The following is a 17,863-nucleotide window of genomic DNA, read 5'->3' as shown; positions in this document are numbered from 1 at the left end:
TGGTGCTGAGAATTGAACCCAGTGCCCCACATGTGGTAGGCAAGCACTCTACCCCTGAGCCACAACTCCAGCCCTGAAAATGTATATTGTTTTTGTTAATATGGCTCTTTTTAATAATATTAATTCTGCCTATCCATGAACATGGGAGGTCTTTCCATCTTCTAATGTCTTTTATTTCTTTCTTCAGTGTTCTATAATTTCTTTTTATTTTATTTTATTTTTTTAATTGTAGATGGACACAATAACTTCATTTAATTAATTAATTTTAATTTTTATGACTTTCTTTTGTTTATTTTTTATGTGGGGCTGAGGGCTGAGTGCACATCAAACCCAGTGCCTCACACATGTAAGACAAGTACTCTACCACTGAGCCACCACCCCAGTGCTGGGATAGAACCCAGTGCCTTATTCCGGGCAAGTGCTCTACCACTAAGCTACAACCCCAGGCCCAATGTTCTCTAATTTCATAGTAGAGGTCTTTTACCTCCATGGTTAGATTTAGTCCTCTGCTTTTATTTTTTTCACTTATTTCTTTTTCAGCAAATTCATTATAGGTAGATAAGAAAGCTATTGATTTTTGTATGTTGGTTTCATATCCTATAAAACATTATTCCTATTTAATAGAGATAATATGGATTTTATAATACTGTTATTAAGAATTAAATTAACTAATTATATAAAATTTTAAGCTCAGAACCTGTAAATATAAATGGTCAATATATAGTAACTACTATTATTATTTTGTAGTTGTTAAAACTCTGTCAGTCTTGGCTCTCAAATGGCAATTTTCTTGTGCTCAAAGAGACCTTAATTAGGGGGCTATGGTTGTAGCTTAATGGCAGAGAGCTTGCCTAGCATGTGTGAGGCACTGGGTTTGATCCTCAGCACCACATAAAAATAAATAAATAAAAAGAGATTTTTATTTTAAAAAGAGAGAGAGATGTTATTTGGATGTTCAGCATAAAACCCTCTTCTGTTCTTTAGAATAAACATCTAGGGCTGGGGTTGGGGCTCAGTGGTAGAGCGCTCGTCTAGCATGTGCAAGGAATCCTCACACCACATAAAAATAAATAAACAAAATAAAGGTGTTGTGTGCAACTAATAAATAAATAAAGTAAACATCTATAAGGTAGCCTTAAGTCTTTAAAACACTGGTTTCCAATTTGCTAGACTTAAAAAATGATCACTTGAATTAGCTCTTAAAATTGAGCAACAAGTGGACTAATATTACTATCAGAACACAAGTGTCCTAAAAAATCTATTTTCTGGAAGAGAGCTCATAATTTACTATTCTTATTATTCTTTGATTTTTATGTTTACATAGAATGAAACAAAAAGGGTAAATAAGATGATTCACAGTTTTCTTACATGGATTGCATACTGTACCTCAAAAGAATGCTTAATTTACTTGATGATATAATCTGGGAATAGAAATCCCATATCTGAATTAGTTGTACATGACTGTTAGAAAATTCAGGGGCTGGGGATATAGGTCAGTTGGTAGAGTGCTTGCCTCACGTGCCCTGGGTTCAATTCCCAGCACCACAAAAAAACAAAACAAAACAAAATTCAGATTAATTACTGAGGTATAAAGGAAGGGGAACTAGTTGATATATATATATATATATATATATATATATATATATATCATTCATTCATATATATATGACTTTTCTTTCATATTGAAAGAAAGGAAGAAGAAAACACAAAAATAAATCAATTAAAAACTTTTCCTCAAGAAAAATGTATTTTGCTCTTTGGATTCTGGTGACATTTCCAGATTTTGAGGTATATAACAGGATTCTTGCAGTCTTAGTTTTGCACTCTTTTTCATTTGATGCTTCCTTTCCATTTCGACTTTTGCTTTTTTAATTTAGTTAACTTTAACTTGTTGCAGAAGTATCTTATTGAAACTCTCTATTTTCTCCAGATTTTTCTTCCCTCTGCCTTTGCAAATAGATTATTACTGTGGAGTTGCTTAGGTTAAAGGAAAAAAAAAAAATTCTTTTTTCTAGTGCTGGGGAACTAATCAAGGGCCTTGTACTACTGAGCTATGTCCTTAACCAATTTAATTTATTTTGAGACAAGGTCTTGCTCGTTTGCCCAGACTGGCCTTGAACTGGCAATTCTCCTGCTTCAATGCCTTGCGTATCTGGAAGTACAAGTGTGTGATACCACACCAACAAGAAATCATTTTTTTTTTAATATAGTAAAACTTATTTTTCAGGGTGGGGTTGTGGCTCAGTGACAAAGCTCTTGCCTAATGTGTATGGGGCACTGGGTTCAATCTTTAGCACCAAATAAAAATGAACAGATAAAATAAAGGCGTTCTGTCCATCTGCAACTACAAAAAATTTAAAAAAACAAAAAGCTAATTTTTTTTAATAGTACTGGTGATTGAACCCAGGGATACTTAACCACTGAACCACATCCCCAGCAATTTTTATTTTTAATTTTGAGACAGGGTCTCACTAAATTGTTTAGATCCTTGCTAAGTTGCTAAGGCTGGCCTGGAACTTGTGATCCTCCTGTCTCAGCCTCCCTAACCACTAGGATTATAGGTATGGTATGCACCAATGCACCTGGATTTTTTTCCTCTTTTTACCCCAAGCAACCAACTTTATGATCGTCAGTGTTCAAAGTTGTTTTAAGGTGTGTCTTCAAGGAAGTTCAAATAAGGAAGAACACTTTGAATGCTTAACTGAGCAAGAATTCAGTATAAAGTGTTGACTGACTGTATTCATAGAATTTGCATTGCCCAACATTTTACAAGAGAAAAATGACATTATTACACATAAAATATGTATAATCTTTTTTTTTTGAATTTTTTAATATTTATTTTTTTAGTTTTTGGCGGACACAACATCTTTGTATGTGGTACTGAGGATTGAACCCGGGCCGCACGCATGCCAGGCGAGCGCGCTACCGCTTGAGCCACATCCCCAGCCCAAAACATGTATAATCTTTGACCCAAAAATTTCTTTTAGGAATTTATTCAATAGAAGTAAACATACAAATGAGTATTTTTTATAGAATTTTTTATAATAACAAAAAATTATTATTAACTGAAATATACATAAACAGAATGTTAGATAGATAAATTATAGTGCATCTGTATTTACTGATGTGGAAATATATGTAAAATAGTACAGCTATAATGCACTGATGAAAAAATGTGGAAAAATATGAAGTGAAAAAAAAAGAAAGATATGCAAAATAATGGGTAAGTGAAAAATGTTGTCATTCAGTATAATCTCATTTCTCTTTTGGTACTGGGTACTGGGGATTGAATCAGGGGCATTTTACCACTGAGCTACATCCCAGTTTGCTTTTTGTTTTAAGTTTGTTTTGTTGTTTTGTTTTTGGAGTAACTCATGAGATAGGGAATAACTAAATTTCTGAGTCTGGTCTTAATTTGAGATCTTTCTGCCTCAGCCTCCCGAGCTGCTGGGATTAGCTGCTGGGATTAGCTGCTAGGAATGTGCCACCAAACCCAACATGTGTAATTTCATTTCTAAATATAATCTGAATGAATATAAATATAAATATAATAAAAATCTAGGAAAAATACCCACAAAGCTGTTTATAGTAGTCATCTGGAGGGCATAGGATTCCAGGAGTTTTTCACTGTATAAATTATACATTCTCTAATGTGATCTTTTTTTTTCTTTTTTATATAGTCATATTTTTAAAATCAGGCAGAACAAAATCCACTATCCAAAGATGTCATTCTACCAATCTTCCAAGATTGTTGCTCATGAGATAATGTGAAAGTCTGTTTTTAGTAGGCCCGAAAATATACTTTTCCTCATATATATAACCTCTGATAATGAAATTTAGTGACTGAATGATAAATATTTCTCTATTTGTGCTAGGACTTCTTCCTCAGATATACCAAACTATTGGCCCTTTAACAGACTCCTTAATTTTAAATTTTAAATAAATAAATTTTAATTCAATTAAGTAGTTGTAAGGAGATAGCCCTGGACAGTTATAACAATGAAAATTCCTTTTTCTCCTAAGTAACAGATTGTAAGAAAAAAAAAATGATAAAAACTACTACTGTTTGGAGTGCCTGAGAATAGTTTGAGAATCCACAAGCTAGACATATCGAAAAAGAAACTTAGAAAATTAAAAACTCTTTATCTTCCCTTGCCCGCAGGCTATTCTATACCTGGATTCATTAATCTGTTCTAAGATACTACCCTAGATGACAGCATCAAGCCTCTATTGGTCATCTGTAGCCATAGTGCACGGGAAACATTACTATTATGTACTGTCATCTCTTTCTTAGTGATTATCTTTTTCTAAATTCTGCCTCTTTTCTTTTTTTATTTTTTATTTATTTAATTTTTTGTTGTTGTTGCTGTTGAACACAATGCCTTCATTTTATTTATTTATTTTTATGTGGTGCTGAGGATCGAACCCAGCACCCTGTACGTGCCAAGCGAGTGCTCCACCACTGAGCCTCAACCCCAGCCCTCCTGTCTCTTTCTTAAAGTTGTAAAGGTATTTATTTTATAATTATTTTTTTAAGTTCTACATGTTTTTAATATATATGTGTGTATATATATGTATATATGTATGTATATATACATATATGTATATAATTTTTAGATGGACACAATACCTTTCTTTTATTTATTTTTCTGTGGTATTGAGGATCAAGCCCAGTGCCTCACATGTTGTAGGCAAGCAATCCCAGCCCTCTACATGTGTTGTTATACTTCTTCCTATTATTGGATATTACTCAAAAAAAAAAAAAAAAAAAAAGTTTGAAAACTCATTTGTAGAGTTTTACTTGTTTTAAGATGCTGTGATGGGAAAGGGTAATATTCAAAATCATAGTTTCTACATCCTGGTCTTCATTGCTTCTTTATTTACAGTGCTTCTCATTTACAGTTCTGTTGACAATCTGACATCACTGAAACAGAAGTTTTATGTCAGGAAGAAAGGAAATTTTCCTCCAAATGTTTTAATGCTGGCTGAAATGTTTGCACACCTGTGGAAATTTATAGTTACCCGGAATATGTATGTTATATGCCTGAATAAATTGTATGTTCTGAAGTAAGTTATAGTTTAACCTTAATTGGGCAGCTGAATTGTACGAAATCAAATATTAAACCAAAAAAAAAAAAATCTATCTCCTCCTTAAAGAGGAGTCACAAATATGACTCTTCAAGCAGCCCATGAGTCAGAGAGGGGAGGAAACTAATCCTAGTGTTATGTTCAGGCCCTCAGGAAATTTGGAGATGTTTAAGGGATGTTTATGGCTCAAGCTGAGCTTTTGCCAGGTTAACTTATTTCACTTCTTTCTCTCTCTCTCTTTCTCTTTCTCTTTCTCCTTCTCTTCTCTTGTCTTCTTCCTCTCCCCTTCTCTCCTCCTCCTCCTCCTCCTCCTCCTCCTTCTTCTTCTTCTTCTTCTTCTTCTTCTTCTTCTCTCTCTCTCTCTAGTTCTCGGCGGACACAACATTTTTGTTTGTATGTGGTGCTGAGGATCGAACCTGGGCCGCACACACGCCAGGCAAGCGCTCTACCGCTTGAGCCACATCCCCAGCCCCATCCCCAGCCCTTTTGATTTTTTTGTTTTGAGACAACTTCTCACCAATTACTGCCTCTAAGTTGCTGAGGCTGGCCTCAAATTTGCAAGCCTCCTTCCTCAGCCTCTCGAGTTTCTGGGATTAATGTGTGGCCCCATGCCTGTCACTTACTTTCACTTACACATTTATGAGTTCAAGAAATACTTTTTGAGCAACAGCATGGTGGTGCATGCCTGTGTCATCTCAGGAGGCTGAGGCAGGAAGATTTCAAGTTCAAGGCCAACCTTGACAACTTAGTGAGACCCCATCTCAAAAAATAAAGGGCTGGATATGTGGCTTAGTATTAGAGTGCATGAGGCGAGAGCTCAATCCCCATCACCTCAAATAAGTAAATAAATAAATAGAACTGGGAATGTAGCTCAGTGGTAAAATACTCCTGGTCTCAATTCCTAGTACCAAAGAGAGAGACAGAAACAGAGAGAAGAGAAATTTATTGAGCAGATACTATGAGTCTTCATAAGGGATACTCTCTCCTTAATGGAATTTATAGTCTAATGAGAACAGTTGATTGCAAGGTGATACAATAGATGATATAAGAGAAAAGTATATATAGGCATACCCAGAGGGTGAAGTGGAGCTAGAAACAATGGTTACATGGAAGATGTGACCTCTGTACATAATCCTTAATCACAAGAAGGAGGATTGATTACCAGGTCTAGAAGAAAGTGTGTGCAAAGGCCAATAGCAAAATAATACATTAAAAGCACTTAAAATAATTCAGGATATCTAAGCATAGTGTTCTGGAGGAAAGATGAGAGTTGAATACTATACTATGCCACTTAGACTCAATCCTGAAGATTGGGAGGAACATCAGAAAGATAAAGAATTATACTTGATCTGAAAGACCATCTTGGCTATAGTGGGAACACTGGAATTAGAGGTATGGTGGTCAGACCTTAAATCCTGAACAACCTTAATTTGTAATATATTCTTGAACCTTGGAAAGTAGAAGGTAATTTCCAAGGGCTCCCAAACAAAACACCAAAATTGAAATCTAATAGGTGAGCCAGAAGCAGTGGCACACATCTGAATTCCAGTACCAAAAAACAAACAAACAAACAAACAAACAAATACCCCAAAAACAAAAAGAGGAATGATAGTAGTGAAATAAGGACATTTCAGATAAAGTAGAATTTGCTTCCAGCAGACTTTCACTTAATGAAATTCAAGTTTAGGGCTAGAGTTGTGGCTCAGAGGTAGAGCACTCGCCTAGCATGTGTGAGGCACTGGGTTCGATCCTCAGCACCACATAAAGTAAAATAGAGACATTTTTGATTGTGTGGGAAATCATTGCAGTTTTTGTTTTCTGTACTCCTGATTCCTCTATTAAAGTCTGTTAAAAAGAAAGAAAAAAAATAGAGACATTGTGTCCACCTATAACTAAAAACAAAAAATAAATATTTTTTAAAAGTTCAAATTTAGATAAAAGGAAAGTAGTATGAGAAAGGAGGTCTGATATACAAGAAGGAATGGTGAGCAGAGAAAATGGTAATTGGGGCTGGGGATGTGGCTCAAGCAGTAGCACGCTCGCCTGGCATGCATGCGGCCCGGGTTTGATCCTCAGCACCACATAAAAACAAAGATGTTATGTCCGCCGAAAACTAAAAAATAAATATTAAAATTATCTCTCTCTCTTAAAAAAAAAAAGTTAATAAAAGGACATTTTTTAAAAAAAGAAAAAATGGTAATCATCTGAGTAAATCTAAACAATTACTACCCATATAAAATAATAATGATGATCATTAATATCTAATTTGTGAGGTAAAGAAAGATAAAGTAGGACTGGGGATGTGGCTCAAGTGGTAGCGCGCTCGCCTAGCATGCATGAGGCACTGGGTTCGATTCTTAGCACCATGTTAAAAAAAAAAAACAAAGTTGTTGTGTCTACCTAAAACTAAAAAATAAATATTTTTTTTAAAAAAAGATAAAGTATTGGACAACTAGGAGAGTGGTAAATATATTAGTTTTTCATATTTAGATTTTATGTTAATTTCATTTATTTTTAAGTTTTTTGTACTGGAGGTTGAACTCCGAGGCACTTAACCACTGAGCCACATTTCCAGCTTTTTTATTTATTTATTTTTATAGTGAGACAGGGTGTCAATAAGTGGCTTAGGGCCTTGCTAAATTGATGAGACTAACTTTGAACTTGCGATCTTCTTGCCTCAGCTTCCTGAGTTGCTGGGATTACAGGTGTGAGCCACCATGCCTGGCTAGATTTTATGTTAATTTTAAATTAATTGCCATGCATAATAAAATGTCACCAGGTAACTTCTGAAAGAAACAAATGCACCAGGCATGGTGGTGCACACCTGTAATCCTACCTACCCAGCAGCTTCGGAGGCTGAGGCAGGAGGTTCTTGAATTCAAAGCCAGCCTCAGCAATTTAGCAAGGCCCTAAGTAACTCAGTGAGACCCTGTCTCTAAATAAATACAGAAGATGGCTGGGAATGTGGCTCAGTAGTTAAGCACCCCTGTTTTCACTCCCCAGTATCAGTAAATAAATCAATGGGAAACAAATGCAGGGGTAGGGGTGTAGCTCAATGGTAGAGCACTTGCCTAGCACATGTGAGGCACTGGGTTCCATCCTTAGCACCACATGAAAAAAATAATAAAAGGTATTTTTAAAAAATAAACAAATGCATAACTTCTAAGCCAATAAAAAGGGAAAACAGAATTTTAAAAGATTTTGAAATCTGTGCCACTTTGGTTTTTATTTACCTCTGTTTTGCTAAATAACCTGTGTAAGCTTTAGTTTCCTCATTTTTAAGTTGTGGGTTAGTAGTAGTTACTACTACCTTTCTTAAAGGGTTGTTATGAAGATATAATCAGGTAAGGGATTAAGAAAGCTTAGCACAATCTCACATGTAAAAATTGTTCAGTGAGGCTGCTGCTTTTGCCATGACCCGCTACCAGAAGAATATAAAAAGCAGAGTGATTCATATAAGGTGCCCAGAGCTCTTCGCGACTGTCTTCAAGCAGAGAAACTTGGAGATCATTAAGAAGCAGAAAAGGCAAACAAGAAGAAGGAACCCAAATAGCTTTGTGGCTGCATATCTTACCCTCTTGCTCTTTGTCTGTGTGCCTGGAACCAGTTCCACCAGGCTCATATTTCCTCCGGTAGTGCTCACAGGTCCCATCATCCATGACATTCCCTTTCCCCTGAATCTGCAGCTGATCCCTTTTATGCTTCCTGTCTCTAAGGTAGCCTCTTTCCCCCTGAGCCACTCCTGGGGATGAGGCTTATCCCTTCAGAGTATTGTTTTGTTTGTTTTTTTAATTTTGGGGGGGGGTGATTGTTGATAGACCTTTATTTTATTCATTTCTTTATATATGGTACTGAGAAATGAACCCAGTACCTCACACATGCAAGGCAAGTGCTCTACCACTGAACCACAACCCCAGCCCCCTTCACAGTGGTTTTTATTCCTGTGGGGCACAACCCAAAGTATTAAAGTTAGCTTTGTAATTCAATAAATAAATAAATGCTCAATAAATATTAGACATGACTGCTATTGATAAAAGATTATTTTAGGACAACTCTTGTTAATGTGTGAAATCATGCTAGACCCTACCTGCTAACCTTTCACCCAGCTTCTCTCCAAGGACAAAGCTATAGCCAAATACAGCTAAAGAGTATTGAAAAGTTGAGTCAGTTACAGTGGTGCATGCCTGAGGGCTGAGGCAGGAAAGTTGCAAGTTCAAGACCTGCCTCAGCAACTTAGCAAGACCCTGTCTCAAAATTAAAAAAATAAAGCCGAGCGTTGTAGTACACACCTGTAATCCCAGCAACTCAGGAGGCTGGGGCAGGGGGATTGCAAGTTCAAAGCCAGCCTCAGCAATTTAGTGAGACCCTAACCAACTTAGCAAGACTATGTCTCAAAAAAAATAAATAAATAAAAATAAAAAGGGCTGGGAATGTGGCTCCATGGCTAAGCGCCCCTGAGTTTAATCCCTGGTACTAAAATAATAACAACAACATGAAGAAGAAAAACATAGATAGATAGAGAGAGAGAGAGAGAGATAGTAAGTTAATTAGTTCTGGGGATGTAGCTCAGTGGTAGAGCCCCCTGGGCTCAATCCCCAGTACCAGAAAATATTGAACAGCTCTGATAACTCTGATAGATCTTCCTTATGTTAATCATAACCCTTTCCTTATAATCTTCAGAATTCACTATCTGCCTTTCATTTAAAAGTTCAGAACATCAAAGCTTTTCACACTTGATCTGATAATTTTTCTTTAAACTTTTGAGTTAAAGTCTATAAACATATTTGTGATCTCCCTTCTTGACATTTTGCTTAGGATACCATCTTGAAAAATAAGTAGAATTTGGATGACTTCTTCCACCTGGAAAACCATCCCTCTCTGCCAGGTTCAACCTATTTATTCTTCAGTCCTCCCAGTAAAAGTCCTGTAAGAGTTCCCAACTACTCTAAAAGTGATTTATGCCTCTCTTCTACTGCTTTTTCAAATGAATTTTTATTTGCTTTATATTGTAACAATTTTCATCAAGCTTACATGGTTTTCCAGCTAGACTTTTAGCTTCTTAAGACAATAACTTCTGGTTTTTTTAAAATATTTATTTATTTTTTAAATGATAGTTATACAAAATACTTTTATTTTATCTATTATATGTTGTGCTGAGGATCAAACCCAGGGCCCTGCACGTGCTAGCGGGCAGTCTACCGCTGAGCCACAACCCAACCCTTCTTATGTTTTTATATATTCCCTGTAGTTTCTAAGAAAGAGGAACTAGCATTTAAACACCTCCAATATTCTAGGCACTATGCTAAATGCTTTCTCATATATTTCATCTCATTTAATCCTCACAGCAAGCATGAAAATGGATACTAGTGTCCCCATTTTTCAGATGAGGATATTGTACTTGAGAAAGGTTAAGTAACAAAAAATAAAATAAAATAAAACCACACTTACCAAACTCAAAAAGAAAGAAAGAAAGGTTAAATAACATATCCAAGACACCTTAACTAGTCAGTGGGTTTCTGTAGCTTCCCATCAGATTAACCTGCTTGGTTAGAAATGTAATTCCAAGGTAGAGAGCTTGCCTAGCATGTGCAAGGTTCTAAGTTCCATTCCCAGCCCTGAAAAACAACAACAACAAAAAATTGTATATAAAGCATATTTCGGGGAAGTAAAAGACCTAAATGGTTTAACTTTTTTTCTTTATGTCATATTTTTACCCCAGTCTGAAATTTAGTGTATCATGGAAACACTTCTAGAAAGCCAAAATTCTCTGGATGCAGTGGTGCATGCCTATAATCCCAGTGGTTTGGGAGGCTGAGGCAGTAGTTTTGCAAGTTCAAAGCCAGCCTCAGCGAGACCTTGTCTCTAAATAAAATACTTTTTTTTAAAAAGGGCTGGGGATGTGACTCAGTGGTAAAGGTCCACTGGGTTCAATTACTGATACCAAAAAAAGAAAAAAAGCTGGGTGTGGTGGTACACACCTATAATCCCAGTGGTTTGGGAGGCTGAGATAAATTGGACAAAGAGTTCAAAGCCAGCCTCAGCAACTTAGCAAGGCCCTAAGAACTCAGTGAGACCCTATCTCTAAGTAAAATATAAAAAGGGCTAGGGAAGTAGCTCAGTACCAAAAACAAAATATATTAAAAAAAAATAAAATAAAGCCAGGGCTGGGGATGTGGCTCAAGCGGTAGCACGCTCGCCTGGTATGCGTGCGGCCCGGGTTTGATCCTCAGCACCACATACAAACAAAGATGTTGTGTCCGCCAAAAACTAAAAATAAATGTTAAAAAAAAAATTTTTCTAAAAAAAAAAAAAAATCAAAGTTCTTTTCAAAAATTAAAATTTAGCATGCCAGTTAATTAGCAGCCAAGCTATAGGAATTCACTAAAGAGCTTGAAGTTAGACAGAAAATAATGTTTGGGGAAGTTTAGATTAAGGAGATTAAAGAAATATTCCATTGTCTACTTTGCTTTAAGTTCAAGTGATATGAAATGATTCACAAAAACCACATCTTATACTTAGGATACTGGCTGGAAGTCAGTACCCATTTCAGAACACTGTTTCTGTTCTTTTCCTCTTTCCTAGGGTTATACATCTTTCTGGAATGACTGTATATCATCTGGCCTGCGAGGGGGCATCCTGATAGAACTAGCCATGCGGGGTCGAATCTCTCTGGAACCCCCCACCATGCGTAAGAAGCGACTACTAGACAGAAAGGTACAGCATCTTCTGTGAACATCCTCTAAACTTATGGAAAGGCAAATACCAACAGTACATTTTGGAAGAATAAGAAGATTTGAATAGTAAGACATGATAAATATCTCTGACTCAGCTGTCCCATGAATAAACAGGTTTAATTTTCCTGTAGCAGAGGGAGTAGCCTAACTAACCTTAGTCTAAAGAGTCATAGGGGGTTGGGGGTATTGCTCAATGGTAGAGTGCTTGTCCAGCGCATGGGAGGCCCTGGGTTTGATTCTCAGCACCACATAAAATTAATACATAAGGGTACTGTGTCCATCTACAACTAAAAATATTTTTTTAAAAAAAGAGTCATAGAAAGCTCATGAGTTTTGTCTTTTTTATACAGAAAATTACATTTAGAATGGTGTTATTTCTCCCTCTATTTCTGTAGTTATAACATTATGAAATATTATATAGCAGAGGGAATCATCTGAGTGGGTCAGTTTTTTGCTTAACTTGGTTATTTTGTGTTCAGTTCTTCCATCTACTACAAGTCTATTCCAACATAAAAACTATATTCCTTTTTTTCTTCCTGAATTATATTTCTGTATTCATTTTCTTACTAATTTTTTCTGCTTACAACTTCTAAGCTCTCTTCTGAAACTACATCCTTAGGTAGAACCAGCTTCCTTTCTTTATTTTTCTCCTTTAACCTGTGTGTGGCATTTGACATTTTTGAGCACCCCCTCCTACTTAAAACTTTCGCCATTATTGGTCTTTCTTTATATTGTACTATACCCCATTTCCTTTACTTCTCCATTCCTTAGCATAAAAGTCTCAGTTTGTATTCTGTTACGTGATTTTCTATCCTTTTGAAAATACCACTTAACTTCGCAGCTGTATCTATCACCTATGTGAAATTAACTCCCAAATTTCTAGGCATCCTCCAGGAAAATCCTCCTCCTCTTCCTCTTCTTCCTTCTTGTCCTCCACTGCTTTTTTTACCTCCTCCTCATCATCCCCCACCTTTTCTTTCTTTTTGTTTTACTATTAGGTGTTGAATCCAGGGGTGCTCTAAACTTCCACTGAACTACCTCCTGAGCCACCTTTTTTTTTTTTTTTTTTGTAGTTGTGTATGGACAACATGCATTTTTTTTACTTGTTTATTTTATGCAGGGCTGAGGATTGACTCCAGTACCTCACACATGCTAGGCAAGTACTCTGCCATTGAACCACAGCCCCAGTCCTTCAGCCATTTTTAAAATTTTTATTTTGAGACACCCTTGCTAAGGTGCTGAGAGTAGCCTCATACTTGCAATACTCGTGCCTCAGCTTCCCAAGTAGCTGGGGTTGTAGATATGTGCTGCCATGCCTGGTTTGTCTGGACAATTCCACTTGGCTGTCCAATATCAGTTAAAACCGTGCTTATTGAGCCTGGTGTGGTGGTGCATGCCTATAATTCCAACAACTTGGGAGTCTGAGGCAGAAGGATCAAAATTCAAAGCCAGCCTCACTTAACTAACTTGTTAGTGAGGTTCTAAGTAACTTACCAAGACTATCTCAAAAAATAAAAAGAGCTTGAAGAGGTAGCTCAGTGGTTAAGGGTCTGTCTCTAGGTTCAGTCACTGGTACTAAAAAAAGAAAACCAGATTTATTGGTCCAGGGCTATAGATCAGTGGTAAAGTACTTGCCTACCATGAGCAAGTCCCTGGGTTCAATCTCTAGCACTGTAAAAATTAAAAATAAAATTTTTTTTAAAATCAGCTTTTCTCCAAAAGTGGCTTTCTTTCCTGCCTTTTTCCTACCTTTGTTAACAGTTTCACAGGTGGTTGTTCAGACTCAAGGAAATTATTAAATCTTCCCTTTGTTATTATTTATATCTCTTTTGTCTCTAGGGTCCACTTCAAATGTTATTTTTCTCTTCTCCCTAACACATCATATTATATTTTAAACTTTCTTCAGGCTGGGCACAGAGGCACAAGCCTATAATCCCAGTGGCTATGGAGGCTGAGGGAGGAGGATTACAAGTTCAAAGCCAGCCTCCGCAATTTAGCAAGGCCCTAAGCAACTTAGCAAGACCCTGTCTCAAAATAAAAAAAATAAAAAGGGCTGGGGATGTGGCTCAGTGGTTAAGCACCCCTAGGTTCATCCCTGGTACCCCAAAAAAACCAAAACCACCTTTTTTCAGGACAGGGAAAAGTGTATTATGAAACTATAGTACTGAAAGAATTTAATTTAAATGAAGTAAACTACTCAAGAAGGTTTTTTGTTTCTTCTTTTCTCAAAGGTGCTGCTAAAGTCAGACAGCCCAACAGGTGATGTTTTACTGGATGAAACTCTCAAACACATCAAAGCAACTGAACCCACAGAAACTGTCCAAACATGGATAGAGCTTCTCACTGGTAAAATTACTCAAAATGATCACAATTCCACACTTGATTATCTTTGTCCTTCTCTTAAGGTTGAGATAAGAAGTACAGAAATTCAACGTGCTGGGTAAGATACATACAAAGCTTCATCTTATGTTCTGCCACCCTCCTCTGAAAAGCTCTTTTAACAGTGTTCTTCACAAGAAATTTTTCTAACATCTTTATTAAGATGATAACCAGAGGGCTGGGGATTTAGCTCAGCTGGTAGAGTACTTCCCTCACACACACAAAGCCCTGGGTTAAATCCCCAGAACCACAAAAAAAAAAAAAAAAAGAAGAAGAAGAAAAAGAAATGATAATCAGAATATTGACATTGATACATTCCACCAAAATTGAATTTTTCCCAGTTTTTTTTTTTTTTTTTTTTGGTACTAGAGATTGAACCCAGGATGCTTAACCACTAAGTTACATCCGCAGCCCTTTTTGTATTTTATTTAGAGACAGGGTCTCACTAAGTTGCTTCTCACCTCACTAAATTGCTGAGGCTGGCTTTGAGCTCATAATCCTCTTGCCTCAGCCTCCTGAGCCACTGGGATTACAGGTATGCATCACCATGGCCAGGGAATTTTTCCCAGTTTTAACTTGACTCTCTTTATTGCCAAATAGTATTTCATTGTATGAATATACCACATTTGTTTATTAGTTCACCAGTTGATGGACAGTTGAGGTATTTTCACTTTTTAGCTATTGTGAATAATGCTGCTGTGAACATACAATACTTAGGGCAAGAGGATGTATATTATATGACCAGCAGTTGTACTGCTAGGTATATATCCAAAAGTGCTGAAAGCAGGGACCTGATAGGTATTTGAACCCCAATGTTCAAAGTAGCATTGTTCATAGTAGTCAAAAGGTGAGAACAACACAAATGTGCATCAGCTGATGAATGAATAAACAAAAATGAATGAATACATACCAAGGAATATTAATCAGTCTTAAAAAGGAATGAGTATGTTTAACCTTTGGGAAACCACCAAACTCTACCATTTTAGATTTCCACCAGCAACGTACCAAGGTTCTAATTTCTCCATATCCTGGTCAATACTAGTTCTTTTCTGTTTTTTATTCCCCCCCCCCTTTATTATAGCCATTCCATTGGTTTAAAATAATATCTCATTATGATTTTGATTTGCATTTGACAAATGACTGGTGATATGGAGCATCTTTTCATGTGCTTATTGGATGTGTCCAACTTCTTTAGAAAAACATCTATTCAAGCCCTTTTTTTTAAGTTGTAGATGGACACAATACCTTAATTTTTATGGTGCTGGGGATCGAACCCAGTGCCTCACACATGCAAGCAATTGCACTATCATAGAGCTACAACCCCCGTCCCCTTTTTCCATTTTTAAATTGTCTTTTTTTGTTGTTGTTATTGTTGTTATTGGGTTTTAAAGGCTCTTTACATTTTTTTTTTTAATGGTGCTGGGTATTGAACCCAGGGGCACTCTACCACTAAGCTATATCCCCAGCTCTTATTACTTATTACATTACTATATTATAATTATTTTTATTGTTTTTATTTTGGTATTGGAGATTGAATCTAAGGATGCTTTTAACACTGAGCTACATTCCCATCTCTTTTTATTTATTTATTTTGAGACAGGATCTCACTAACTTGCTTAGGGCCTCACTAATATGCTAAGGCTGGCCTCGAACTTTTGATCTTCCCATCTCAGCTCCCTAGACACTGGGATTACAAGCATGTGCCACCCACTGCACCCAGCATTTTTTTTTTCTCTCTTTTTTTGAGATAAGTCTCACTAAGTTGCTTAGGGCCTTCTAATTTGCTAAGGTTGCCTTTGAACTTGTGATCCTCCTGCCTCAGCTGGGATTATAGGCGTGCACCATCATACCCAGTTTAGAAGTTCTTTTATCAATCCTTTGTCAAATGTATAATTTGCAGATATTTTCATGGATGACAATATTCTTATTTTCTTGATCATACCCTTTAATGTACAAAAGTTCTTGATTTTGATAAAGATCAATCATTTTTGCTCTTATTGCTTGTGTGAAATCATTGCTAAATTCAGCTTAAAGAATATTTTTCCTGTTTTCTTCTAAGAGTATTAAATTTTAGTCCTTGAGATCTTTTTTTGTTTGTTTGTTTTGGTGCCGAGGAATTGAATCCAGTACCTCATGTGTGCTAGGCAAAAAGCACTGTATCACTGAGCTCCATCGCCAGATTCACTGATTTCATTTTAAGTTAATAAAAATTACCATATATGGTGCAAAATAAAGGTGTATCTTCATTCTTGTGCATGTGGATATCAGCTGCGTTCTGATTTCTCAGCACTTTTTATTGAGAAAAAAAACAAAAACTGTACTTTTCTTGTTGAATGGTCTTGGCAGCATTGTTAAAAACCAAGTGATCAAGGGCTGGGGCTGTAGCTAAGTAGCTGAGTGCTCTCCTACCAGGTGTGAGGCAAATCCTTAGCACTGCATAAAAATAAACAAAAAAAAAGTGATCAGCTAGGTGTGATGGTGCATGCCTATGATCCCAGTGACTCAGGAGGCTGAGTCAGGAGGATTGCAAGTTTGAGGCCAGACTCGGCAATTCAGGGGGTCCTAAGCAATTTAGTAAGACCCTGTCTCAAAATAAAAACTAAAAAAAAAAGGGCTGGGGATGTGGCTCAAGCAGTAGCGTGCTCGCCTGGCATGCGCAGGGCGCTGGGTTCCATCCTCAGCACCACATTTAAAAAAAAAAATAGGATAAAATAAAGATGTTGTGTCCATCTTAAATATTAAAAATAATAATAATAAAAAATAAAAGATCTGTGGATGTGGCTCAGTAGTTAAATGCCCCTACTACCCAAAAAGGAAAAAAATAAAATAAAAATTGACCAAGCCAAGTGTGGTGTCAGACATCTCTAGTCCCAGCTGTTCAGGAGACTGAAGCAGAGGGATACTTGAGTCTAAAAGTTCAAGGCCAGTTTGGGCAACATAGCAAGACCCCAGCTTTAAAAATAAATAAATAAATAAAAAGTAAATCAATCATATATGTGAAGGTTTATTTCTGGGCTCTGTATTATATTGCTTTGGTCTATATGTCTGTCTGAATGTTGTATCATCCTGTTTTAATTACTATAGCTTTTTAGTAAGTTTGTAAGGCAGGAAGTGTGATTCCACCAACTTCATTTTTTTTGAAGATTGTTTGGGCCACTCTGGGCCCTTTGCAATTCTAAATGAATTTGAGGAATGGCTCTTCCATTTCTTCAGAAAAGACTCTTAGAATCTGATGGGAACTGTGTTGAACTTGTAGATCACTTTGAATAGTATTGATATCTTAATAATGTTAATGTTAATATTCATTAATATGGGATATCTTCCCATTTTTTCTGTCTTCTTTAATTTCTTTTTTTTTTAAGAGAGAGAATTTTAATATTTATTTTTTAGTTTTTGGTGGACACAACATCTTTGTTTGTATGTGGTGCTGAGGATCGAACCCAGGCTGCACGCATGCCAGGCAAGCACACTACTGCTTGAGCCTCATCCCCAGCCCAAATTTCTTTTTTTTTAATATTTATTTTTTTAGTTGCAGTTGGACACAATACCTTCATTTTATTTATTTATTTTTATGTGGTACTGAGGAATGAATCCAGGGCCTCACATGTGCTAGGCTAGTGCTCTACCTCTGAGCCTCAAACCCAGCCCTTCTTTAATTTCTT

At 36.5% G+C, this 17,863-nt stretch overlaps 1 protein-coding gene across 3 annotated transcripts in view; it reads left to right on the top strand.

The window, feature by feature from the left end:
* Positions 1-17,863, top strand: part of Golph3l (golgi phosphoprotein 3 like) — a 42,935-nt gene that overhangs the window by 14,962 nt on the left and 10,110 nt on the right. For 2 of the 3 annotated variants that reach the window (XM_076862051.1, XM_076862052.1), the window contains 2 exons: positions 11,671-11,802; positions 14,054-14,168. In XM_076862051.1, the coding sequence (XP_076718166.1) occupies positions 11,671-11,802; positions 14,054-14,168 (247 nt within the window). The remainder of the gene's footprint in view (positions 1-11,670; positions 11,803-14,053; positions 14,169-17,863) is intronic. The other variant, XM_076862053.1, reaches the window with a different exon arrangement.

Source organism: Callospermophilus lateralis, chromosome 7, assembly GCF_048772815.1.
Source record: "Callospermophilus lateralis isolate mCalLat2 chromosome 7, mCalLat2.hap1, whole genome shotgun sequence".
Taxonomy (NCBI): domain Eukaryota; kingdom Metazoa; phylum Chordata; class Mammalia; order Rodentia; family Sciuridae; genus Callospermophilus; species Callospermophilus lateralis.
The sequence above is the reverse complement of the archived record's forward strand: the minus strand, read 5'-3'. Positions and strand labels throughout refer to the sequence as shown.